General features: G+C 44.9%; 1 protein-coding gene across 1 annotated transcript in view; it reads right to left on the reverse strand.

The window, feature by feature from the left end:
* LOC135220611 (probable ATP-dependent RNA helicase kurz) overlaps window positions 1-26,651 on the reverse strand; it is a gene marked incomplete in the record, with an annotated part of 259,299 nt that overhangs the window by 115,373 nt on the left and 117,275 nt on the right. Inside the window, 1 exon segment of the mRNA XM_064257916.1 lies at window positions 18,015-18,200. Within this exon segment, the coding sequence (XP_064113986.1) occupies window positions 18,015-18,200 (186 nt within the window).

Below are 26,651 nucleotides of genomic sequence, written 5' to 3' on the forward strand. Positions count from 1 at the left end.
GTTTTTAAAGAGGCTGATATTAAGTATCAAAGAATGCAAACAAAAAAAGGGGGTACATTAAAGTCCCTGCTCTATGGAGGTTGCAAGAAGAGAGCTGACTGGTAACTGTAAATTCTGACCCTGGAAAACAGCATATTAGCATATAGGGAGGAATCAATTATGCAATACAATGTATATCTCACTTTTCGTAATAACCTTTCATTTATTCAGTATATGAGTATACTTGTGTAAAAGTCAATACAATTTTCAACCAAAAAATAAATCTAAGTAACACTCATTTCTTTGATAAAAAAACCACATTTATATATATGCCTTCACTGTGCAATCAATACTACACCAGACATAATCCAAAATAAGAAGAGTATCACTTCTTCTACCTGACTGGGCATGCACCAGAACACGCTCACTTTCTGGTTGCTATCAAGTCATTCCCAAGGAGGTGGACACATTATGCAAACTGATGGACTGGTATTTAAATAATAAATAGTTTTTCAAAATTTCCTTTAACACAAATCCCACCTGTTTCTTGCCATGTGGAAAAAGCTTAACCATGGTGTTCATGAAGCACCACAACAATGATGCGATTATGATTTGAAAACAAGCTCTTGAAATTAACAAGGGTTCATGATACTATACTGGTAGCCTGCAACAGCAACTCTACCTAGTGATATGTCACAACCAGCTCTTAAACCTCACTGATGAGCAATGGTTTTTCAAAACCAGTCAATTCATATCTCCATGAATTTTTATTAATTTTGGCAAAGATTATTTCAAAAGCTGAAATAAAAGGTTAAATTATTAGAAAAAAATATTGCTCCAAGAAATACCAAAAACATATCATTTATGCAAAAATTACAGAAAACAGGACAACATAAAAATGGGCAGCAGTATTAAGTGTTTTTGATAACGCAGGTCCACCCAAGATCATGTCAAATACTAGATGACCAGATGTTTTTGAATTAGTCTGCTTGGATTACAGGATAATGATAATACTGACTGATACTATAAGGACCTTCACCAAAACCTTATTTTATAATAGTTAACACTGATATAAAATGAACAGGCTTTGAAGAAACTTAAAGTTGGGAAATTTATCACAGAAAACAAATGGAAAGAACTTTCTATCTTCACCATTCACAGTCGAAACAGAAATATCATCTCAGAGCTATGCAGATTGGTATTATTTTGCTTTGCAAAAATTTTACCACAAGTTATTACTTTCATAAAATCAACTTCACTGCAATCATTTACACATATGGTGAAATGTTAAGGTTATATATCTTTATAATTAATATACACTTATTGCGATTAAAATTTTAATGAAAATTTTTTATTAATCACCTTGCAAAACTTATACTACTTATACATTCCTAATCTCATTTTATAAAAACAAACCATTCACGAGTTTCACTCATGTGTTTAAGCACCAATATCAGCTTACTATCCACAGGCAATCAACTTATTGTGACACTTGCAGGCAATACTGACCCTACTTGCCATATACATAATAAAATGTCATTTCTGGGCTCGGCCGTGTCGCTCCGTGAAATAAGTCCGTTTAGCGTCAAATATGATTCATCAGTGTTCGTTTGCATGATGAGAAGTAAAGTTTTGTTCACCTATGAATAAAATTTAAGGAGACAACTAATTTACATCATTACCCATTTCTATAAAACAGGTTTGACGTAGAAAAACCTATTTTTGGTAGTCGCTGTTGAGTCCTCAAAACGGTTACCCTCCATGGTGTGCGCCAGCACCCCAAGGTGATCAGACTAATATCAAAGAAATATCTTTTAGCTTGGTCTTTTAGCCAGGTATTATGCCATAATGACAAACACTATGACGAGTGATAGAGTATAATGGACTCAAAAGGCAAGGAGGGATTTTTTCTTGTCTTCGGCGAAAGCTGTACCAAGTTTTCCTACGTTAAACCTGTAGAAGTGACTATTGCGCATGCGCATCGACCACCTTGTTTTATGTTCAGGCCGGCCAAAAGACCACAAATCATTACTGTTGGTCAACGCAGGACGTCCCTTTACCCAAATCCCATGGTTTTTCGTCAGGGAAGTGGGGGGGTTTTAAGGAATCAACAGCAACTACCAAAAGTAGGTTTTCCCTACGTCAAAACCTATTTTTTGATAGCATAGTCACTGTTTCGGGTCCAATGTCAAGCCACTAGTTTCAGTAAAAAAGATAACGAAAACACATAGGATATAGTTTTAGCATAAAGTTCTATGGTGACTTACCTAAGTATGCTGGGTATGGTTGCGACCTTTAGGCACTTTCACCAGCGATAGTCAACATACCCACCCATTAGGGAGACCCCTGGTTTTCTGTTGTGGCGCCAATGGGGTCAGGCCTAACCATACCACCTACTGATACACAGTGCATTCGAATTTGTTTCAGCTCATGGCAGTAGTGTTTTAAGAATACTGACTCTGATGACCACCCAGTACATTCAGAAAGTTCTTCAAATGATACATTTCTGAAAAAGGCCAATGATGTACTTACTTTCCTAATATCATATGATCTAGGAAAGGAATGAGGGATAGCCTTTTTAATGAGGGACACTAAAATTATTTTTAGTCCTTGTAGAGAGTGGTTTGTTTGTGCTAGGATGTAGGAAAATTGGGCCTTCTAAAACATCTTCCGTGACCTCTAGGTAATCCTTAAGTGCTTGAACTGGGCATAATGTTTTGTCTGCTAAACTGAGTTGTCTTATAAAAATGGGAGATTTCCTCTTTAGGTTCTCATTCTTTGCCACGAATGATGGCCCAGGGGATAACAATAACTGGTTATCAGCATTTTGTGCAATATATAGTCCCTGTCTATGAGAGCCAATTCACTAATATGTGCTCCTGATGCTAATGCTACCAGGAAGATTGCCTTTTGAAGCATGCATGTGGTGGTTACATTAGGACGGTTGAATTGAGAAGTACATAAAAGTTTGAGTACCTTATTCACGGACCAAGTAATTGGAAGTCTTTCAGGAGCGGGTCTCTGTAAAGAAAAAGACTGCAGAAGGGAAGTGACAACTTCTATGTTGGAATCCATCTCTAATGCATAAAGCAAGGGTTCTGTTAATCCAGCCCTGTATGCTATAATTGTAACTGCAAGATGTTTGTCTTCAAAGAGGTGTATAAGAAAATTTATTAGTGTTTCTACAGAAATCTCAATTGAGCTCTCACTCTGGATATAATCTAACTATATTCTCCATACAGACTGGTATTGCTGGATAAATGATGTCTGTAGTTTTTGCACTAGGTACCTAGCAATACTGGGTGAGTAGTTTTCCCAGTAGATTATATTTAAAAAATCCACACATGAAGGTCTCGGCTTAGAAAGGAGGATGCGTAAACGACTTTCACTCCTACTTTCTGGGATAGTACAGCAGATGGTAATGGAATTGACCTCTTCGTCCACTGCTGAAGTAGTAGGAACCAATGCCTGTTTGGCCAATTTGGGGCTATTAGGTAAGCTGTTCCTTTAAAGCTTCGGAGCTTGTTCAAAACCTTTGAAATCTGGGGCAATGGAGGAAAAAGATAAATTGTCTTCCAGTTGTTCCAGTCCTGTAGGAAGGCATCTCTCGCTATTGCTTGGTTGGCCACATTCGGGGACATATACTGGGAGTTTGTGATTCTTGTATGTGGCAAAAAGGTCCATTTCTGGTTGTGGAAGTAGGTTGTATATTATTTGAAAAGAGTGGTTGTCCAATGACCTATGTTGAGGCTGTCATGTTCCTTGACAAACATTACCATATTGAGAGGAGGTGAGCGTGATCCCAATTTTTAATGCAAGACATTACAGTCGTATTGTCTAGGACCAGCAGTATGTGTGTCTGTTCCGGAGGTTTGAGTTTCTTTAGAGACAAAAAGACAGCCATCAGCTCTAGGAAATTGATATGACAATTCCTTAGAGTAGCTGACCACCTCCCCACTACCTGACGATCCTTCCAATATCCTCCCCAACCTGTCAACGAGGCATCTGTGTGTATTGTTACTTTTACAGGTGGAGGAGTCAGGGTGACCTGTTTTGCCAGAGATTCCTCCCATGTCCATGGCCGAGGTATCACCCCAAATTTTTTATGCATTTTGTGAGATTTGTCTCGCATCCCTTTTCTTGCATGTGACATCCAAAATTTGTTCACGTTTTTCAGTTGCAACTTGAGTATGGATCTGTTATAGATGCAAACTGCAGCAGACCCATCGTGCACTCTAATTGCCGTCTGGAAGCAATGGGCTGTGTCAGGAACCTTTGGGGTTTTTCCTTATTCTGTTCTGAGTTTTGAGGGAAAGATACAAAAGGACATGAACTATGTCCCAACACATTCCCAACCACTGAAAATGTCTGCTGGGTGTGATACGGGATTTTTTTCCAATTTATAAAAAGCCTTTTGACTGGAGTCTGTTGACTCCTGTTCCTAGGTTTTTTAGGCACTCTTTTCTTGTGGCTCCCCAGACTAACCAATTGTCTAAATAAGCTATCACATGTATTCCTTCTTTCCTGAATTCCCGAACAACTACTGTCACCAATTTTGTAAAGATTCTCGGGGCAATGTTTAGCCCAAAAGGCATGACCTTGAATCTGTATGTACTTTTTTTATCCAGAACCCTAGGAAGGGGCGGAAGGGAATGGCAATAGGGACGTGCCAATATGTGTCTTTCAGATCTATAGAAACTGTCCAGGTCCCTTTCGGAATGACAGAACGTACTAGGGCAACGGTAGTCATTAGAAACTTTTGGCAAATAATGTGTTTGTTAAATGTTGACAGGTCGAGGATCTCTTCGTTCTGAAGATCTTTTTTTGGGGGACACTGAAGAGACATGCCTGGTGAAGAATGTAAGAATGTTTCTCTATGGCTCCTTTTGAGAGGGCCTTCTGCACGTAATCTTTCATAAAGGGGTCCGGTTTTTTAAAGAACCTTTCCAAAGGTGGAGGGGGGCTGAGACCATTTCCACCCCAGTCCGTTGAGAATAATGCTGTCCCCAAGAGAAGATTTCCATTCCATTTGAAACTTTTGAAGTCGACCCCCGACCAAACAATTCCTATTGGAATCCCCCCTTCCTCTGCCTTTTCCCTTAATGGGCATTCCAGGTGTTGCTTTTCCTTTTCCTCTATAAGCTGGTTTTTGGACCTTGTGAAAAAGATACGCTTTTTGCTGTGCAGGTTTTTGTCCCTTTTGAGGGTGCTGTCCCTTCTGACTATCTACCTGTGTATGAGGAGAGCTATTGGAAGTAAATGGAGACCTATATGATTTTTTATCAAAGCGTGCCTTTTTTTGGATTTGGTATGGGGAAATTTCTGGTTTTTTGTTTCCTTAAATCTTTTCCCAGTAAAGCATACACTGTGCAATTTTGTTGACATGTTTGTTCTTTTATTTGAGTCACAATAGACTCCTCAAACAGGTCTCGGCAGAAGACATTAGACTGTAATAGGGTAGTCACATTGGGAAGTGACTTGTTGGAGTTTTCCAGTACCTCCATTCGCGCTTTTATGTGTCAGTCCAATAATTCATAGAGAGCTTCCTATAATGTTCTCATAAGGCTTTTAGCCACAACAGCAAAAATCATCCTAGATTCTTCTGGAAGCCTTTTTGTGGCTACTTCTACAGTGACGAAGTGGTTAAAAGACACAGGAGGTGGGTCCAAGTACAAAACTCTGATGCTGATGTAACTTCTGAAATCCTCATTGGAGTACCAAATTGCTGAGTTGCAATATCTAGGGGGAGCTTTTTCCTATCAAAGGGAAGTTGTAGCATTGCCCATTCATCAGTGGAGTTTTCTGAAACCGGGATAACCAAGCAAATGGTTTTAGTTCTGCCAATGGTTCACGCTTTCTGGTTACTACATAATTTTGAAAATGTGTTTTCACATGATTTATGACTTCAAATGTGAAGGAGCAGAAGGCTGGTGGTACATGGTGAGCCACCCGAGTCTTGTTCATAATGGCACTCTAAGTTCCTGTCCCATTTACCGTATATGTCAGCGTATAAGTCGACCCTTTAGCCCCAAAAAATCATGCCAAAATTAGGGGGTCGACTTATCTAACGGTAACAAAAAGTGAATCTTCATTATTTTGGCATATCGGTACAGGAATCCAGGCTTTACAGTTGGCTAATAACAATGACAGCTTTGTTGAGGTAACTGTATGTAAATATAACAGAATTAAAAACATTTCACACTGTAATATGACAATAATAATACATTGGAACATCCATTACCTTAAATAAAATGAAAAAAAATCAAAGTAACTTGAAGAAACCCCAATCGCACAGCAAGTGTAAACATTGCATAGCCATTTGTAGTACAGTAATTGAGAAGGATGCGTTCACTCTGACAGTTTTGTATTTACCGGGGTATTGTTCAAAAACATTTATGGTATGAAATCTTTATTTATCACTTTAAATAAAATTTTAAAAACTTTTATTTAATAGTAAATATGTATTTAAAATCCTTCAAAATTACTTGAGTCATCATAACTTGAATTAAACAATTCATCAAACAAATTATCATTCACAGTTTCATCATAAGGATCCCAGTTTGAATCAGGTGAATCAACTGCAGGTTCGTTTTCCCTCAAATGAGCCTGTTTATGCCATAGAAGAACCAATGGTTCAAGGAATATTCCAACATAATAATAAAATACCGGCATGTCGTTTTAAAAATCCTATCAAAACATTAACTTGAGTGGCAGTTTGTACATACATATACATATATGTAGGCTGTTATGCAGCGTTAGTTAGCGCTTTGTTTGTTTACATTACACTCGAGTAATGTATCTTTCGTTTTGTCATTTCTAATCATATTTGCCGGTATTCATCTTTTATATATTATACAGATTTGTTAATATACCGAGTATATTACCTGTATTTCTTATGGTAAGTAGAGCAACATATGTACCGTAATAACATTCAGGTTATTTTATATGATAAGTTTTACCCTGCTGCTTATATTAAGCGTATGGTTGGCCTCACATATGTACCGTAATAACATTCAGGTTATTTTATATGATAGGTTTTACCCTGCTGCTTATTTTGAGCGTACAGTTGGCCTCACATCTTATAGGTCGACTAATATACCCGATATTAGTTAAAATCATAAAAATATACCCAGAATTGGCGGGTCGACTTATACGCCGAAATATATGGTACCTGGTGAAGAGTTTCATCTACAGCTCTTAATGCCAAATTTCCCGCTAGAATAGTTTCCTTTAGAGGCTTCTCCACGTTTGTTTGGGCAGATTTAGTTTCAATTCTCCCCATTCTATTGCAAGATCCAGGACGTTCACATTTTGGTGTATCGTTCAGTATGTCCATTATCTGTTGCCTTTCAGCAGCAAAGCATCTTTGATGTCATTTATTATTTCTTTGCAGAAGTGATCTAATACCGCAAACTGTGTATCCCTTTTGGGGGAGCTTGCAAAACCTGATTGTATATCTACAGCTGAGCTGCAGCTGTCTGTTCCCCAGGGGGCAGAAGTCCTGGGTGAATTGCTATAACCCTCTGAATTTTCTGTTATTTCCATTGGGTTCAGGTGGATCCTTATATCCCTTTAGGGGGAAGGATCCTGATCATCTTCTGGAAGCTGCATGGGAGATTGACTTTCTTCTACAATGTTTTTCCCATGGCTGATTGACATCTGTGTCCTTGGTCCTTCTGGGTTCAGCAAGGTTCTTTTGGTATCAATGTCTACCTCAAAGTCTTTGAACACTTCACCTGTAGGTGAAGATTCCTCTAATTCCTCCTCAGGATGTACCTGAGGGGTAGTGGTGACTGATGTTATTGGGTTTTGGCCCGAATATGAAACGTCAGAGAAGGGTAAATATATGCTTCCGGAGTTTTGGCCGGATAGATATAATCTTCCCCTTCCTCACCTTTGCTAAAACCCTAGGACCCATCGAGACAATCTAAAGCGAGCAGTTTCATTTTTAAAGCTTGCTGCCAAGAGAACACTACAATTCTCGCACATATCAGGAACAAATTTGCCCTGATCGTTACAGGGACTATGCCTATGGCAGGTGGTATGGGCAGTGCCCACTGGCAAAAATCAGCAAAACCAGCTACGGCACATTTTAATTGAGGGTCATTTCTCAAGATGGCCCTGTTATTAGACAAATTTTATTTTAGTATAAATTATTTTGACCACAAATGCACATTTCTAGTACATTCTGTAAATTATTTAGGCCCGTAAAAACAGAGGCCACTAGGGACTGGGGCGTCAAATGTCATTTTTCTGTTTCTGATACTAGTCCCTGGGGTTAAACTCAACCCCCCAACAACAACTGTTAAATTTCAAATATCAACTCAATTACTTTTAGAGAATTGTAATTTTCATATAAATACTCGATGCAGTTATTACCTAGATCTGCCTAAATCTGTTAATTCAAACCTTTGGAGGTTTAAATTACCTTTGAAGCCTTGTTTATTTTTATATTACTTAAACTTAGTCCTTATGTACTGGTTATGTTTAGGTTTTAATTTTGATTATAACAACACCCAATACTATTCAAGTTAGTTTATGACTAACTATTCACTAACCTAAGCAAGTTTTCTATAAGGCTTGGGTTTAGTATCCTTAGTATAATCTATTCCTACTGAATAAGGTTATACGTATTTACCAACAGAATTTAATATGACAATTTGTCCAAAATTGCATTTTTCCTAACTATACAACCTGAGGTCCTTTACAATAGGAAGGTACTAGCGGCAGCTGGATAGGTCGTAAGCTTTCGAACAAGGGGTTCGGTAGTTAACTGCTTTGTTCCGTCCGACAGGCGCGCGCGCGCGACTGGTAGGTAAACAAATCACTTTTGCTTTTGGCCCAAGCAAAAACTGCAGAGTGAGGGGTGGCATGAGGTGGGGCTATGTGTAAAAGGACCTCAGGTTTGTATAGTTAGGAAAAATGCAATTTTGGACAAATTGTCATTTGTTCCGACACGGCATACAAACCTTCGGTCCTTTTACAATAGGAAGACTCACTTCTTGGTGGGTGGAATCTGGAGTCTTTTGTGAACAGACTGGTGTTCGCCCAACCTTGGAAGCCTCCCTGGTCGTAAGAGCGAGGGAGGGATCCAAGCCTCTGTCCGATTGATCGGGGTGTGCACCGCAGGATCAATGGTCAGACCTCTGGACCAAGTACTAAGAGGGAGGCAAGCGTATCTCTTCGTACCAGCAAACAAGAACAAGTTCCTATTTGCAAGAGGCAACAACGTTATGGTTTTGTTTATCTTGTTGGCATCCACTTCCCCCCCCTTGTAGGAGGAAGTGGATATTTCGCTCCCATCCCTAGTGAAAGGGATAGGATGGGGCTCTGTCGAGTAGCTCACCGGCATCTCGTCCTTATCCAGCAAGGTGATGACCGTATCCTCTACCCACAGGTAGAGGTGGGGGTAGAAAAAGATAGGAAGAGAAGCCAGTCACTCTCTCATTCACTTATCTATTCTTACAGTCACACCAGGACTCGATGCTGTTCAGCCTGCTAGGGTCTGGGTTAGCTAGACAACGTGTTGAGCAGCCACCACGGGTCCTAAGGAAAACGATCCAAGGACCTGTGGGCAATATCCAAAAGGTAGAAGGAGGTGCCAGTGGTCTGGTTGTACCAGACCCCTGCCTTCAGTAACCTGCGCCACGGAGAAAGGGGTTCTTGTGTAACTAACCCTCGAGGGAGTTGTACTTTCTAGGTTCATCTTGGTGCTGACGAGGAGTCTTCAACACTCAGCCTGGGATGTCGAGTTTCTTCAGAAAGCGCGGTCGCGCTTTCACAGGACAAAGCAGCATCTCCTTCGCATCGAAGGCGGTGAAGTCCATTAGGGAGGGGATTGTGAAGGACTCTAACCGATCGTCAGGAAACCGAAGGGTTCAGAGTCTTCGCTACGAATTCGGTACGAAATCGAGCGTCACGAATCCCCATCCCCTGGATGCTTGACTTCGCAGGAAAAGTCAATGGCAATTACCTTAGGAGGGAAAAGAAAGGGAATTTGTCGTATGACCTATCCCTCTTCTCGACTTCGGTGATGTCCTGTACCCATACTGGTCTATCCCGGTCTGCAGCGAAGTTTTCTCTTCTTCTTCTCGGGTAGTGGATATGGACACCGACACTCAATGGTGGGTGTCGATGGTATGGGTACTGTGACAAGCCGTTAGGACGAAGAAAAGATTGTTATGGAACAACCGAACTAAGTCCACAGCGAAGTTCGTAACAGACTTGGGCGCTCTGACAGCTGCCTACTGACTGCGTTCGGTAGGAGGCAAGTTGTCCAAGCACCCGAGCAAGTCACGTGACCTTCGCCTTAACAGGGTTATGCCAAGAGACTAAACAAATAATTTGTTCGTCACCGATGCCAGAAGGCAAGGTTGATGACTCTCTTAAGGCATGTGCCCAACAGGCGAAAGTCAATTGCCTTCTAGAGACCGAGGTCCTTGATGGCAAGATATCTCATAGTATAGTTGATTCTCGGGTAAGGAGAAACAACACTATGTGCACGTTGAAGACGAAGGTGTACAGAAAATGCAACCTACGTCTTCACAGCTGAACCGAGAGAAGGATTCTCAAGATTCTGAACCTGTGCTACAAAGACTGAGAACGCTAACCGCTATTGATTGCTGTCCGGTGAGGATCGTAGTTTGCAATAAAAAGCGGAGCGCTTCCAGTAATGAAGACAGGGAACTACTGCCTGAAGAACTGCTTCTCATGGGCTGAACATTTGGAAGTAGAGCTGTCAGGTCGGAGAGGGGAGGTAGGCGATGTCTTCTGACATATCTGTTAATTCGGGGCGAGCAATGAAATTGCACACCTACGAATACGAGATATTTTGAAGACAAACTCAGATGTCTGCAAAAAATCATTTGCATTATCGCAGTGCGATGCAGCGGTTTTGACTAGTACAGACTTTCTGTTACCGATCCGCGTAAACAGAAAGATGTTAAAGAGTCCAAGAGATATCTCTGTTGAAAATTCTCGCAATGTCGAAGGCGATGAAATCGAGCGTCACAGCAGTAGATGGTCCTTCATTATTGCGAGAATCCCCGTTAATCAGAGACCTAAGTCCATGATTGTTGGGCAGAGATACGGTTCGGTAGTCAATCCAACCAGGGGAGAGAGAGACGTAACCGACCATGCATCTCCGAGACCTAGCTGATACTGAGCCGCTATCAGGCAGTTCAATACGCAGTAGCTCTCGGTGACTCGTCATACTGAGTTGCCAGGTAATCCATTATTCCACGAAGGAATGCGTTCGGCTAGAACCATCGAGCATAAAGAAGACGCTCGAGCAATTATATTTAACCGAAACGGATTTCGGTAAAATACAAAAGCTGATTTGGTGTTGTCATGACAATACCAAGTATCTAAAATCGAAACTGATAGATAACTGCTGGGAGGTTGCAGGCAACCCCGAGTTGCAGTTCAATTAAGATACAATTCGTCTCGGTCACAAACCGTAGAGTTAACTACGGGTATGCGCCTACCCCACGAACAATTCAAATGTTAAATAATCAAGTCGCGAGGGTAATATACGTAATATATTTGTAGGTTCTGTACCACGACCTCCATCCTAAAATCTTTTCCCCTCGAGAATGAGAATAAGGATTGGAGATCGACCGCCTTCGTTCTCTAGTCAAGAGAGTGAAGGAGAAGTCTTTCCCAAAGGAAAGCTTCAATGGTGAACAGAATACCGAAGACGATAGTTCAAGCCAAACTGGAAGTTCCCGTCCGTTCTTCTCTATTCCAGGTTAAGCGCCTACTGTGAGATACTCTTCTTTCAGCAGCAGTCTTCTTCCAAATGCTAGAAATTACAGGAATTCGAGCATAAGCGAGGTTCCCGATTATCGTGTAACAATTATCGGGGATTCTCGCTCACTTTGGACCGTGGTCTCGCCTAAGTGTTTGGAGATCGTAAAAAACTCGAACACTCTGAGTGCGCTAGAAATTCCGTAGAATTCTAAGCACTCTGCGAAACCCCCCACCGAATTCGTCAGACGATATCGGCTGGTGGTCCTCTCGATTCCCGTAGAAATCGAGAAAGGGGCAGGATCCCTCCTCAATGACCGGGGCTTACGTCAGGTAGGACCCGAAGGTCCCCCCGGTAGCGCAGCCCCTAACGTGGGTCATTACAGAGAAATCTCTGTAGGATCCCTCCCCTTTCCCTCGTAACCGTAAGGAGAGAGGGAATGGGGGAGGAATTGGATACTGGCTCGCCTTCCCAGCGGATCTAGCAGTTGGAGAAGAAAAGGAGCAGCCATCGCCTTACGGCGATGTCCTCTCAGAGCCTGGGAAAACGTATCGTCAGAGAAAAACGTTTTCCCGAGGAGGGTTACGAACTCATACTGTAGGTAAGTGTCTGCCGCCACTGTGAACGTCTTCTGGGTGGGGCTGATCGACACCTGACAGGAGAGAGCCGATACCGCTCCGACTCATTCCAGTCCTCGTCGAGGTCGAAACCTCAGGAGGACCGAAGGGGTATTTAAATACGGTGTCCGAAGACACGTAGAAACGCCTCTGTCGCAGTAGAGGAGGTGAAGTAGCTTGTTCGACCGTCCAGAACTGAGAGAGCCTTCTTGTCCGGAGACGAGAGACTACCTGGTTCAACACAGTCGGCAAGCTCCGATCGCGGCAGACCCACCGTCGATTTGGGTTCCCTCTCGGGCCCCAAAACGACTCGAGCCGAGACGTGGCTCTGCTGGTGGGAGCGGCGATCCTTCCCCGAGGTCATTGTGCTGACGAATCAGCGCCGTAACCTCGGCAAAGTTCCTCTGGATCTCGGAAGTCACAGCATCTTGCAGAGTGGGACCGTTAAGCCCTTCGAACAAGAGCATATTCCGAGAACCTTCCTCCTAAGAAGGGGGAACAGCGACAGCCCTCTCGGTCTTACCCTCCACTTGCGCATACGTCCTGGCCGGGGTCCAAGAACCGTGCCTGGCACGTAGGGCGTTGTGGTGGGATCATGAGGGGCGCACCCCTCACGATCACTCCTCAATACCTCGCTCCTCCCGGTGTACCCGAGGAGGTTGAAGGTACGGGAGAGGCAGACCTGACGCTCCCTCTTTGCTCGCTGGCAGAACCAGCAGGCTTGGAGGGCTGCAGGCGATCGTCAAACCCGCGGTGGCGATCGAGCTGCAGGCCTGGTCGAACCGTCTCGCTGTGGAGAACGGCTGGACTGAGCACAGCGGCCCCGATCTCGATTGTCAGAAGAGCTTGGTGCTGGTTGCCGTACCCGGTCGCTTTTCTGTGAGAGCGACGGTCAGGCGACTGCAGGCTCCACTGTCACAGTGAGACCGGTGCTTGTCCTCACGGCACGTCACGTCGCTGGTTCCAGCCGTGGCTGGCACCGGCGAACGGGAGGACCTCTTCCCAGCCTCAGCCCGTGGTCGGTCGTGGACCGTCACGTCCCCGGGTAGCAGCTGTTCGCCGCGAGAGTGAGAGCTGGTCTGGTGAGAGTCGCATGAGCGGCTGTCACCAGTCTCTTCCGCCCGTGCCGTGAACCTGACGCTGAGCGGACTCAGAGGTCTGGTTCCTGGCTGCACGGTCGCTGGTAGGCGACCGTACACTCGGTACCTCCCGCGAACGAGAGGCCGAGACGGACCCTGATGCAGTGGCAGAACCACTGACACCAGGCGAGGTAGTAGTACCGGTGTTAGCCGGTACCCCTCTGGTCCCCGTAGTCTTCTATTCCTTGCGGAAGAAGAGGACGGGCCCCGCTCCCGAAGGAGCAGGAGGACCAGCAGAAGGAACCCTCCCGTCCCCACCGAGGTTGAGACGGGTTCCCGAAGAAGCTCCGAGGGAGACTTCTTAGGAGGGAGGAGGCAACCTCCTTCTTCCTCGGCTGTGAAGCCTTAGAAGTCGAAGGGGAAGAGGCGGCAGCGACGACGATGAAGAAGATGAAGACGACGACGACGACACTTCCTCCTCGTTCTTCGTCAGCTTCCTCAGGACAGACGTAAGATCTGCTATCCAGGGCGGAGCCGGGGCTGCTGTAGCCGAAGCCACAGGGCCCGGACGCACCTGTACAGACAGACCAAAGTCTGGGGTAGTACCACCACGAACAGGGGACGACATCAGCAGGGTATGGGCATCTCAGGAACAGCAGGCACAGCCAGCACAGCATCGGTAGGTACAGCCAGCGCAGCAACGGCAGGGACAGCCAGAGCAGCAACGGCAGGGACAGCCAGCGAGCAACTGCATGGACAGTCAGCCCAGAATCGGCAGGTACGGCAGGCAGCACCGGAAACACAGGAAGTGGAGCAGCAGCCAGCAACATCCTGGTACCGGCGGCAGGTCCAGGGGCGAGCTCTAGAGGGCAGCGGAAGTGTGGTCGCTGCAGCGCGGCAACCACGAGCAGCGGCGGCACGCCCCCCTCTCGGTACGGCGAACGGCACTTCACAGCGGCCTGTAGGCAAGACTGTACCACGTGAGGCGAGTACACCAGGTGAGGAGGGACGTCGTCACATGGTTGCGTGGTCACCATTCCATGGGTGACCGCAGTAGGCCCAGACATAGAACCGCAGCCCCTGGACACTAGCACGCCCTGCAAATGGAAGGACGCCCATACCTCACCAAGGTCCACCCTCGTGGCAGTAGCACCTGCGGAAATAACAGTAGTAGCGATTAGTGGGGGGGAATTCCCCCTCGCGCTGGGGGGGGGGGTGAGCCCTCTCCGAACGAGTGGAAGACCCCTAATACAATTGTACATCGGGCACCGAGCGCCCTCCCCCGCACTCGACGGATCGGGCGAGGAGAAGAACGCCGATAACCTCCCCCCCCCAAGGGGAAGGGCCATTCTGTGGAGCTGAGCGGGGGGGGGGGGGGGGGGGGGGGGGGGGGGGGGGGGGGGGGGGGGGGGGGGGGGGGGGGGGTTCTCGTTCCCCACCCCCGCACAGTACCCATGTACCCAACAACAAGATAAGAGCCCGAGAGCAATCGTGCCATCGGGCCGAATGCAAGGGCATAAGGATCAATTCCCTGACTGAGCGGAACTTGAACCAAATAAATATTGATGCAATCAATAATAAGGAATAAAATGAAATGCATCTTGCATTACGATTCACTTCACAATGAATAAGGGCTCGGCTCGAGCGCATTTGCGCCCTCGGTACCGAGCGCAAGGGTGAAAGGATCCATTCCTTACCTTTATGGATCAAGGTTTTCTGGAAACCTTGATCCATAATGAATTGATGCAATCAAAAATATATGAAAATGAAAAGACTACTGCGCTTGCGATTTCACTTCATACAAATAAAAAGGGGAAGGATCAATTCCCGGAATAGCGGAAACATTGATCCCAGTAAACAATGCAATCTCAATAAAAAATGAAAATGAAAAAAGAACTGCACTTGCGATTTCACTTCATTCAAAATAAAAAGGGGGAAGGATCAATTTCGGGTAAGCTCGGAAACTGATCCAAAATGAGTATTGCTACAATCAAAATAATATATGAAAATGAAAAAGAATACTGTACTTGCGATTCCACTTCCATACTGAATAAGTTTCCGTGCCGAGCGCATTCGTTCGGCAACGGGCATACAGGTCAAAAAAATATAAAATTGAAAAGAGCACTTACTTACGATTTTTTCATCTACACATTTCCACCCCCAAGATACGCTCGGAGCGAGCGCTCCCGCCCTCGGCACCGAGCATACACAATACGAGGATCATTTCTGGGAAAATGAATTCCCGCACTTACGCCCTTCAGTCCCGGCACTCGGGTAATCGGAGGGCGTGGTGAAAACCAAGATCCTTTAATTCACAATTGAATTCAATGAAATGATTGTACTTACAATTCAGTTTCACTAGATAAATAGAAAAAGAAAAAACACAATCATGCGAAAGCAACGACGATGAAGCGGCAGAGAGCGATGATACAGTCCACACGCCAGCAGGCCGAAAGCAAAAGTGATTTGTTTACCTACCAGTCGCGCGTGCGCGCGCCTGTCGGACAAGCAGTTAACTACCGAACCCCTTGTTCGAAAGCTTACGACCTATCCAGCTGCCGCTAGTACCTTCCTATTGTAAAAGGACCGAAGGTTTGTATGCCGTGTCGGAACAAATGTAGCCTTATTGCTTAGTTAGACTATATAACCAAGTTACTATTTACTGAGTCATGTAATTTTTGAAATTTTTAATAAAGTGGTTTATGAACCCATACACATATATGTGGCTAACTATTTACTAACCTAAGCAAGATTTCTATAAGATTAGCTACTGCCTAGGAAATTGTAGAAACCACTATCTGAAAAGATTAACTAAATTAATAATACAATATGGAATAGTTCTTTAGGCAAAAAACTTCCAACAAAAATGTATTTATAAACACTTTTTGCGTTTGTAAAGGCTAGCCTGGGACATGTATCGCCGGTCACGTGTTCTAATCAACGCTAGTAAACAAAACATGATTTTGTACTTTACAATAAAATTTCCTGTTCCACAGTTTTTAACCTAATGTTTTAACTAAATCTTAAAAATGAGCACTTAACTTCAAATGTCAGCGATTCCATGATTGATTTCAAAGAAATAATCTCAAAATAGAGGAGCACTGGCAGTATAGTCTTTCGTGTGTGATGACCAGAAAGAGTAAAGGTTTGTGATCTCCTGGCCAGCCCGAACATAAAACAAGATGGCCGATGCACATGCGCAATAGTCACTTCTACAGGTTTTGACGTAGGAAAACTGGGTGTACAGCTTTCACTGAAGACAAGAAAAAACGCCTCCTTGTCTTTTGAGTTCATTATATTCTATCACTTGTCATAGTGTTTATCATTATGGCATAATACCTGGCTAAAAGATATTTCTTTGATATTAGTCTGATCACCTTGGGGTGCTGGTGCACACCAGGGAGGGTAACTCCTTTGAGGACGAAACAGCGACTACACTATCAAAATATATATTGAAAAGTTTCTTGACAGCAAATATTTGCAAACATATATCAAGCAGCATCTTACTTGAATTTTTTCAAGCTTTCAAGCCTCATACATTAATATATTAATATACTTAGCTGTAGAGTAAATAGTAAAAATAACATTTTTACAATAAAATAAATTTTTGTATATACATATCAAATATTATTGGTTTCTTTATCATTAATACAATGGACTGCTTTTATTAAAATTTCCATATAAACTATATCAGATAGAATTTGTTAAGAATTTTATTTAAGAAATTAATTCCATTTAAAATACTGGCACCTCAACTTAGTGGATTTGTTACTTACTACTGAGTCTGATTTAAAGAAGTATGCGAGATTATTTTTTCGCACATGATAATGATGCTGCTAGTGAATTTTCAAGATTTGAAGATGATTAAATTTTGCTATTGAACACTGATGTTTTCCCAACTTCCTGTTGAATTTTAGTAAATGATAACCATGATGGTAGCTTGTTCTCTTATAACATGCTCTCTACCGTGCTTATGTTCCTTCTTGCCACATTCTATACAGGCAGTCCCCGGGTTACACGGTCTCGTCTTATGACGTTACGAGGTTACAACGCTTTTCAATTGTATTCATCAGACATTATTTCCAGAGTTACGACACATGTTCCAGGGTTACGACGCATGTCCCAAGGTTTTTTGGATGAAAAATGCTATAAGAATGCAGTTTACATAGTTTTCAATGCACCCAAAGCATTAAAAGTAAGGTTTTCTTAGGATTTTTGACGATGTTCCGGCTTACTACGATTTTCGGAACCCCTGTCGTAACCCAGGGACTGCCTGTAATGTATTGATGAATATTTTTATTGTCAGTATTTTCATCTCTTACTAGTAACTTTGGAAGGAGCCTAAGGATGCCTTGCCTGCGGACACATAGATATATAAGACACTCATCTATCATAACACTTAACTAAAAACACTGTCCATTTGCTAAGCACTTGTAAAAAAAAATAAAAAAAAAATTTTTCACCATACAAAAGAAACATAAACTAAAATTCTTGCAATATTTACCTGGATGTTAAATCAAGGTCGGGTGTGGGGAAAGGAAAATTGATCACAGGAAGATTCATGAGATTTCATGATGAGAATTATATCACGATGGGTCGTTCTTGAATTTCTGCTTTCGAAAATTTTTCAAAATCTTGGTCAAAGACTGCAGAAGAGTAGAGTCGATAGCAATGGCCTGGAGCAGTACGCCCTGCACGACCAGCCCTTTGATTTGCTGATGCTTGTGATGTCCACGTAACATGAAACATGGAAACCCCAGTTACTTTGTCATAAACCTGAAATAATGATACAAAATTTAATTTTCAAAACTACACTGACCTTTTTTATTTCAAAGCTGTCATTTAAATTAGCCCACAATTATGGTCTTCTTGAATCATAGACACATAATTACTACTACTGTATATATATAATCTGTTGGTTCAACAGCAACCAGTGTGTGGATCCCCATGGATCCAGATTTTCAAACTGGTAAAAATCTCACATTTCATCCAGTTCAAGCTATAGCAGCTACTGATTAGCAGGGTTAGAATGAAAAATGAATGTGTGAAACATGACAAAATTTAGCACCCATTTACGCCTTAGCAAAAAGACTGAATCAGATCCTGACTCTGTATGTCCCCAGGAACTACAGCCTCAAGTCGTCAGCTGACTTTTTAAAAGCAATTCAAGACACCCCTGGCTCTGGTTCTGTCACTTCCTTGGATATCGAGTCTTTATTCAAGAACGTGCCAGTCAACAAAAACCATCGACTTGATCCTCGATCGCGTCTACTGAGATTTGTCAACGCCCACCCATTGAATATTCTTGATAATTCCTTCCATTGACATGCCTTCCTGGATATCTTATACTAAGAGGGCCCCTTTCTCCACCCACAGAAGGCACATGCATAGGCATAAAGATGGTGTTGCTATGGGCTTCCCATTTGACAGGCTGTTTGCACACTTCTACAGGGGCATCATGGAGGAGAGGATCTTTGAGTTCACTCGAAGATCCTCTCCCCCAGAAATATCCAGGAAGATACAATGATGATATCTACGTACAAGCAGACAGCAAAGATGAGGTTGCAGCCCTTCGTAGCATATTCCAACAGTGCAGCGTGCTGAATTATACTGTGGGATTCAGTACTAGCAATTGGCTCCCTTTCCTCAATGTCTTTGTTACCAAGAGAGAAAACAGCCTTCATACCTTGTCTACGCGAGGGAAAACGAACCTAGGATGTGCCTCAATGGAGACTACTCCATCTAGCAGGACACTCATAAAGAATTGGACAGAGCCTCCCAGGTACTCTTCAATAATGGGTATCCAATTGACTCATTAATAATGTAATCAAAAACAGAACTCGACAGATGGTACTCTGACGATGCTGCACCACCACCACCGCAAAAAACCATAAAGCTCTATTATAAAGCCTTCGTGTGCTCTTAAGTATCGCAAGGAGGAAGATGCTATGAAGAAAATAATTTCGGAGCACATCACCCTGACAGAGGAGCGTATGAAGATAAGCCTAGTGACTCATACAAGCAAGAACAGGAGCTATGCGTGACCTTTATATGAGGAATAACCCTTCCCCACCTGCACAAGACCTCTTGAAGAAAACCATTGGAGTCTACCAATAGCAATGCCCTTTCCATGGACGCCCTGGAACATAGTTTGGAATGACTATGATGTGACTTGCAGAGAATTTCTTGCCATGCACAGAAGGATACCATTAAGTGTCATGCCCTCACTAGCCATAACCAGACTCCTTCCCAAGATAGTATTGTCAGCAATACTACAATCCTTGGAAGCGCCCCTGACCAAGATGTCTGCGCTTACTGGAAAACGCTTTTTATTTTGGAAAAAATGTCCTTAAACACTACATAAGAAGCCTTCCTCCTTCCCACGAGCTTAAGGAGGAACCTGACCCAAGGACCAATTGGTATTAGCAAATAATAACAGCAACAATACTCCAATATTCCCTAAAAGATGACTCCCTGGATGAAGCATATACCGGCAGTAACACCAGGAATGACGTTATAAAGTGGAGAGCCAATGAAAATTAAGCTCCCCATGGGGTCAACCAAATTTTGAGATCATCAAGGCTACACCAGAGAAACCATCAACTCCAGAAAACCTGTCTTGAGGCAGCGAGTACACAGCCAATAGCAGACAGTCCTTGAGCATGCAGTCAACCAAAAATCAGCATCCTGTGGCACCCCACTGGCACTACTGATATAACACACTGTAGGACTCCCAAACAGCATCAGTCTAACTCCAACCTTCGCCTGGAAGATGAACAGCAGAGCCTGAGCAAAGTAGGAGCAAATATGAAGAAAGAGAGGAGAGAAGGATAGTTAGATGAGCAAATAAGAGAGAGAGAGGAGAGAGAGACGAGAGAGAGAGAGAGAGAGAGAGACATTGAGTATACCTTATGAGCATTGCTCATGCAGAATAATAACTGTACCCCTGAATCCATCGTTTTTGACATGTCCTCCATTGGCACATTGCTTGCCAGTCTAAGCAATACAGGCAGTTCCCCGGTTATTGGTAGACTAGGTTTATGGCGACCGGGGTTTTATGGCGCTTGTCTAGCACCATAAAATCAGCGATTTATGGTGCCATAACAGGTCGAGTTTCGGTTATCTGCGCCATAAGATGCTGATAATAGTTATGGCACCGTTGGCATATTTATCATTGGTTGACACTTCAACCAATAGCACAACAGGCTCTTGGTGGAAGACTTCTGAAATATCATTGGAGTGTTGGCACCCTGAGATGGATGGAGGTGTAATCCTCTCATTGTCATGACTGGGAGCAAGAGTGGAGTGAGTTTAGACGAGCCATTACCCAGGGTGTTACATAGTGGAGAGAGTGGATTCACAAGATGATGGGGGGAATGGTGAAGATTTCATCTTCATGTTCCTCTTTCGTTGTAATTTCTGTTTTATATAATCCCATCTAGTGATTTGACTGATTTCAATATGGGGTGGTCCAGGCTATTTTGGCATTTTTCTCTTAAGCGATTTAACATTGCACCTTCCTTTAGATGACAATAAAGATGTTTGGAAAGACAGATTGTATGCATTGGAATCAGTACAAAGCATTCTGTCTCTTCGAAAAAACTCTGTCACTCAATTGTTTTAATAAACTGATGATTAGGGTAATCTCATGTAACCAGAAGTGTCCTTAATTATATTTTTGTTCATGAAACTTACCTGTCAGATATATATATAGCTGATAATTCCGACGACCGACAGAATTTAAAACTTACGACACACGTAGTGGGAGTCAGGTGGTTAGTACCCATTCCCGCCGCTGGGAGGCGGGTATCAGGAACCATTCCCATTTTCTATTCATAATTTTTCTGTCGCCGGTGTTGTGAACATCTGTTTACAGCACCTCCGTCTGGATTTGGAAACTTTTGGCTACTTGAGTATCCCTTTTGGTTCTTTTTTGGATTAATTGACTTGGATCGGTGGCTAGGCACACGTTATTAGTGGATTGAATTGATTTTGGTTTGGATTTCTCTTTGGATAATATGTCAGGGTCTAGTACAGCTAGCGCTAGATTTTGTTCTAGGACTGATTGTAGAGGTAGGCTACTGAAAGCTTCAGTAGACCCACATACGGTATGTAAAGGTTGCAGGGAGCATGAATGTGTGTATGAAAGCCGTTGCAAGGAGTGCGAAAGGTTAACAGATTCTGAGTGGAAGGCGTATGAGACCTATCTTAGGAAACTAGAAAAGGATAGGTTAAGGAGGTCTTCCTCCAGGAGTGTTTCAGGTATGCCAGGAGTGTTTCAGGTATGCAAGAAATTAATGTTTCTCCTGTTAACCCTCCTTCTGTTAATTCTCCTAACCCTGTAGTGTTGCCTCCGGGCCCTGAAACAGTGTCAGTAGAGAGTAATACTTTGTCTTAATTTTGGAGTTCGATTGCGAAATTTAGAATCGAAAAGTGTTGGCTCTGAGAGCAAAAGTGATGTGCATAAGTGCAGTGATACCCCTTGTGTAGTGGAGGGTGCGTCAGATCGGACTCGTTTCGCTCTAGGCCTGGACCTCTGCTTGACTCCCAGGACCCGGGGAGGGAGCATGTCGAAAGCCTAAGGAGGGTTACAAGGAACCCCCACCGATCTGGCGTGCCTTCGGCAGTTACTGATGAAAATCCCCAGACTGCCAAGGAGCGTGCGCGTGCACGTCTCCTCAAGGAGTGTTTTTCGTCATCGGAGGCTTCATCCCCACGTAAAGGGTGGAGTTCTCACGGTGCTTCCCGTCCGCTGAAAAGGACGGCGCGTGTGGTGACGTTTCACGTCAAGTTCTCTGGAACTTCGATCTTCTCCTTATAGTGCGTTCACCGCAGAAAAGGCGTAGAGAGTCTTCGGACCTGGATTCGGGTAACTATTCAAGCGATACAGTTGCTCTAGAGCTCGGGAAGAGGCCGTGCCTGGGAGGAGGAGGGAGGCGTCCCCTCGCCACTCTCCTGCTCACAGGATCAGTTCCCTCCCAGAGCAGGAAGATTCGCCAACCAAGAGGATGCTTCAGTCACTGCAGCAACAACTTCAGGACGTTCTTGCTTCTAGAGAGTCTCTTCCGCGTCATCGTAGGAAGGATGATAGGCTTCCTGTGAAGAAGTCAAGACCTCCTCCTTCTCCTCGCTCGCCCTCTCTCTCCGTTTGAGCTCCCTCTAGAGTTCGTTCTGCTCCCAGCAGCTCTCTAGAGGAGGTGAGAAGTTTGTTTCTCGCTCTCAGGATGAGGTTTTCACCCGCTTGCACGTTTTCGAATGTTCGTTAATAAGCGAGCTAGTGGACGCTGAGCGACGCGTTCTGTGCAAGTGAAGGAGCGCGCTTCCGTTGCCGCCAAATGCGCACCTGTTGATGATAAACGTGCGCCAGTGGACGCCGGGCACGCGCTGGCGGTGCGCTCGACGCGCGCCAGTGGACGCCAAGCGTGCACTTGTGGACGCTCGGTGTGCGCCAGTGGGCGCCAGGCGTGCACTGGTAGATACCGAGCGCACACCTGTCGGCGCCAAACGTGTGGCTTCGGACGCCAAGCGCGCGCTAGTGGACGCCAGTTCCTCACCAACGCAAGCACAGGTGGAAGAGGGAACCCTACCTGTTCGTCGAATTTCTTCAGTACTACCTCCAACTTCTCCAGTTTCTGAAGAGGGAGGGAGTTAGCGATGATTAGTCGAAGCAGAGGAAGAGCAGCAGCCAGCTCCTGTCTCATCGGACTACAAAGTTTTGACGCGTCTTCTCCAGTCGGAGTTTGGAGAAACATTTCATCCTGAACACCCCTGTCTCCCCCTTCCCCCTCAATTTTCTCTTTAAAAGCATCGAAGGCATCGGGATTCGTTAAAATGAAGAAGTCGCTTTCCACGAAACAAGCGTTCCGCAAAATCCACGATTGGATGGAGAAGAGAAAAGCGTCAGGCAAGTCCTCTTTTGCTTTGCCGCCATCAAGACTCTGCGGAAAAGGGGGCATGTGGTACGATACGGGAGGGCGAGAACGTAGGCGTTAAACTACCAGCCTCTGCTCAGGGTGATTTCGGGAGCATTGTGGATGCCTCCAGAAGAGCCCTTCTGTCTTCATCAAAAGTCTCTTGGACTCATAAACGAGTTCGACTTCCATCTAAAAGGCCTCTTCAGGACTCTAGAGGTCTTCAACTTTCTCGACTGGTGTCTTGGATTGTTTTGGATGCCAGGTCCAGGAGTTCTGATACCATTAGTCTGGGGGAGCTGTCCAAGTTGTACTGTCTTGCATGGACAAGGCCGTCAGGGATGGTTCTGAGGAGGTGACTACTCACTTTTGCTCGGGGATTCTCAAGAAGAGAGAACTCTTCTGTAATTTCACCAGCCTCCAAATTCCGTTTCTTCCAGCAGCCAAAAGGTCGGACTTGTCTCTTCGCTCCGTTTTCAGACCATCTCTTCCCCCAGGCTATGGTTAAGGACATAGCATCGAGCCTTCAGGAGAAGGCAACGCAAAATCTTCTGGCTCAGTCTTCAAGGAGACCAGCAGCTGCTTCTTCTTCTGGCGTTTTCTTTTACCAAGAAACCGAAGCCCTTTCGAGTTGGATCTTCCTCGAAAACAGCCTCTCAGAGGAAGAGGCTCTTCCAGAGGGAAAACCCCTGCTCCGTCAAAGAGAGTAAGTGATATGGAAGTCCTTCAGCCGCCGGTAGGAGCCAGGCTTCTTCTGTTCGCGAAAGCCTGGGAAGAGAGAGAGGCCGACCCTTGGTCGCTAGATATCGTGAGGAAGGGATTACAGGATTCCGTCATGAAGTCACCCCCGCTATCCTCAACACCAAAGGATCTGTCTCCTTCGTATCGAGGAGAAAAAACAGAAACTGCTTTTCGACTTGCTAGATCAAATGATCGAGAAGCAAGCTGTGGAACAGGTCTTCGACCTGGAATCTCCAGGTTTTTACAACCGTCTGTTCCTAGTGCCGAAACAGTCGGGGGGGTGGCGACCCGTCCTCGATGTCAGCAGCCTAAACCTCTTCGTCACAAAGAAAAAATTCAAGATGGAGACACCTCAATCTGTGCTGTCAGCTTTAAGACCGGGGGATTGGATGGTCTCACTAGACCTCCAAGACGCGTATTTTCACGTCCCCATCCATCCCCAATCAAGGAAAATACTTGCGATTTGTCCTGAAGGGGAAGGTATTCCAGTTCAGGGCACTTTGCTTCGGTCTGAGCACAAGCCGCCGGATGGTTTTCACCATTCTTGATGAAGAACGTGGCGAGGCTGCTTCATCTGGAGAATATTAAGTTTCTCTCTCTACCTAGACGACTAGCTTATTCGAGCTTCATCGCTTGAGACCGGTGTCTGGAGGACCTGCACACAAGACCTTGTCGTTAGCCAAGTCCCTGGGGCTTCTGGTAAACCTCGAAAAGTCACATCTGACTCCTTCTCAATCCTTAGGTCTATCTGGGGATTCAGATGGACTCAGTGGCTTTTCTGCTTTTCCGTCCCAGGGGCGACAACTTCAATGCTTAGAAAAAGTGGCGACCTTCTGGGAAGGAAACATGCTCGGTGAGGGAATGGATGAGTCTGCTGGGGACCATTTCCTCACTGGAGAAGTTTGTTTCTCTGGGAAGGTTGCACCTCAGACCTCTTCAATTCTTCCTAGCCAACAATTGGAAGAACAAACAAGATCTGGAGGCGATCTTGTGGTTAACGAGAGAGGTGAAAGATCACCTAAGTTGGTGGTCAGATCCACGGAAGCTCGCAGAAGGGCTCTCTCTCAAGCTTCGGAACCCCGACCTAGTGTTGTTTTCCGACGCGTCGTCCACGGGTTGGGGAGCAACACTAGGAGGGAAAGAAGTGTCAGGCACCTGGAGAGGGGAACAGGTGTCCTGGCACATCAATCTGAAAGAGCTATCAGCAATTTACCTGGCGCTCAGGTTCTTCCAGGAGGAAATCTCCAGCAAAAGTCACTTCAGATCAAACTCAGGACAACACCACAGCACTGGCATACCTAAGAAATCAAGGGGGAACTCACTCGCCTTTCTCTGTTTGCCATCGCGAAGGAACTCCTGTTACGGCGAAAGCGCAAGACGTCACTATCCTGACAAGGTCGTGTCAGGAGTACAGAATGTTCGAGCGGACCTTCTCAGTCGACGAGGATAGCTTCTGCCGACGGAGAGTGGACCCTTCACCAGGTTGAGGTTTTGGCCAGTCGCTGTGGAACCCTGGTGGGGTTGTCCGCATGTGGACGTGTTCGCAACTCCCAGGACGAAAAGACTTCCGCTGTATTGCTCCCCAGTTCTGGACCCAGGAGCAGTTGCAGTAGACGCCCTACTTTGGAGTTGGTCGGGTCTAGACCTATACGCTTTTCCCCCGCTCAAGATCCTCGGGGAAGTAATGAGGAAGTTCACGGCATCGGAAGGAGCGAGGATGACCCTCATCGCCCCCTTCTGGCCAGCAGCCGACTGGTTCACAGAGGTGATGTCCTTCTTGGTAGACTTTCCGAGGACTCTGCCCTTAAGGAAAGATCTACTCAGACAGCCCCACTTCGAGAGGTACCACAAAAACCTCCCCGCTCTGAGTCTGACTGCGTTCAGACTATCAAGAAGTTGGCCAGAGCGAGGGGTTTTTCAAGACCTGTGGCGAAGGCGATTGCCACCGCAAGGAGGCCCTCCTCAATCGCTCTGTACCAATCGAAGTGGGCTGTCTTCAGATGCTGGTGCAGGAAGAAGGGCATTTCCTCCACCACAACCTCTGTGAGCCAGATAGCTGACTTCCTTCTTTATCTGAGAGAAGAAGTGAAGTTAGCTGTTCCAACTATTAAAGGCTACAGGAGCGTGCTTTCTGTAGTCTTCAGACACAGAGGACTCGAATTGACTAATAATAAAGACCTTCATGATCTCATTAGATCTTTCGAGACTACGAAGGTCATCCAACCTAAAGTACCCTCGTGGAACTTGGATGTGGTGCTCAAGTTCTTGATGTCAAGTCACTTCGAACCGCTTCATTCAGTTTCTCTGAGGAATCTGACGAAGAAAACGATCTTCCTAACCGCTCTGGCGACGGCGAAGAGGGTTAGCGAAATCCAGGCTATCAGCAAGCAGATTGGGTTTTCGGACAATAATGCGGTTTGTTCTTTAAGTCCTGCGTTCTTAGCAAAGAACGAGAATCCTTCCAACCCGTGGCCGAGGACCTTTGAAATCAAAGGGTTGTCAGAAATAGTGGGAAATGAACGTGAGAGGTTCCTGTGTCCTGTCAGGGCTCTAAAGTTCTATCTGCAGAGAACTA

The sequence above is a fragment of the Macrobrachium nipponense genome, chromosome 2, assembly GCF_015104395.2.
Source record: "Macrobrachium nipponense isolate FS-2020 chromosome 2, ASM1510439v2, whole genome shotgun sequence".
In the NCBI taxonomy this organism is placed as follows: Eukaryota; Metazoa; Arthropoda; class Malacostraca; order Decapoda; family Palaemonidae; genus Macrobrachium; species Macrobrachium nipponense.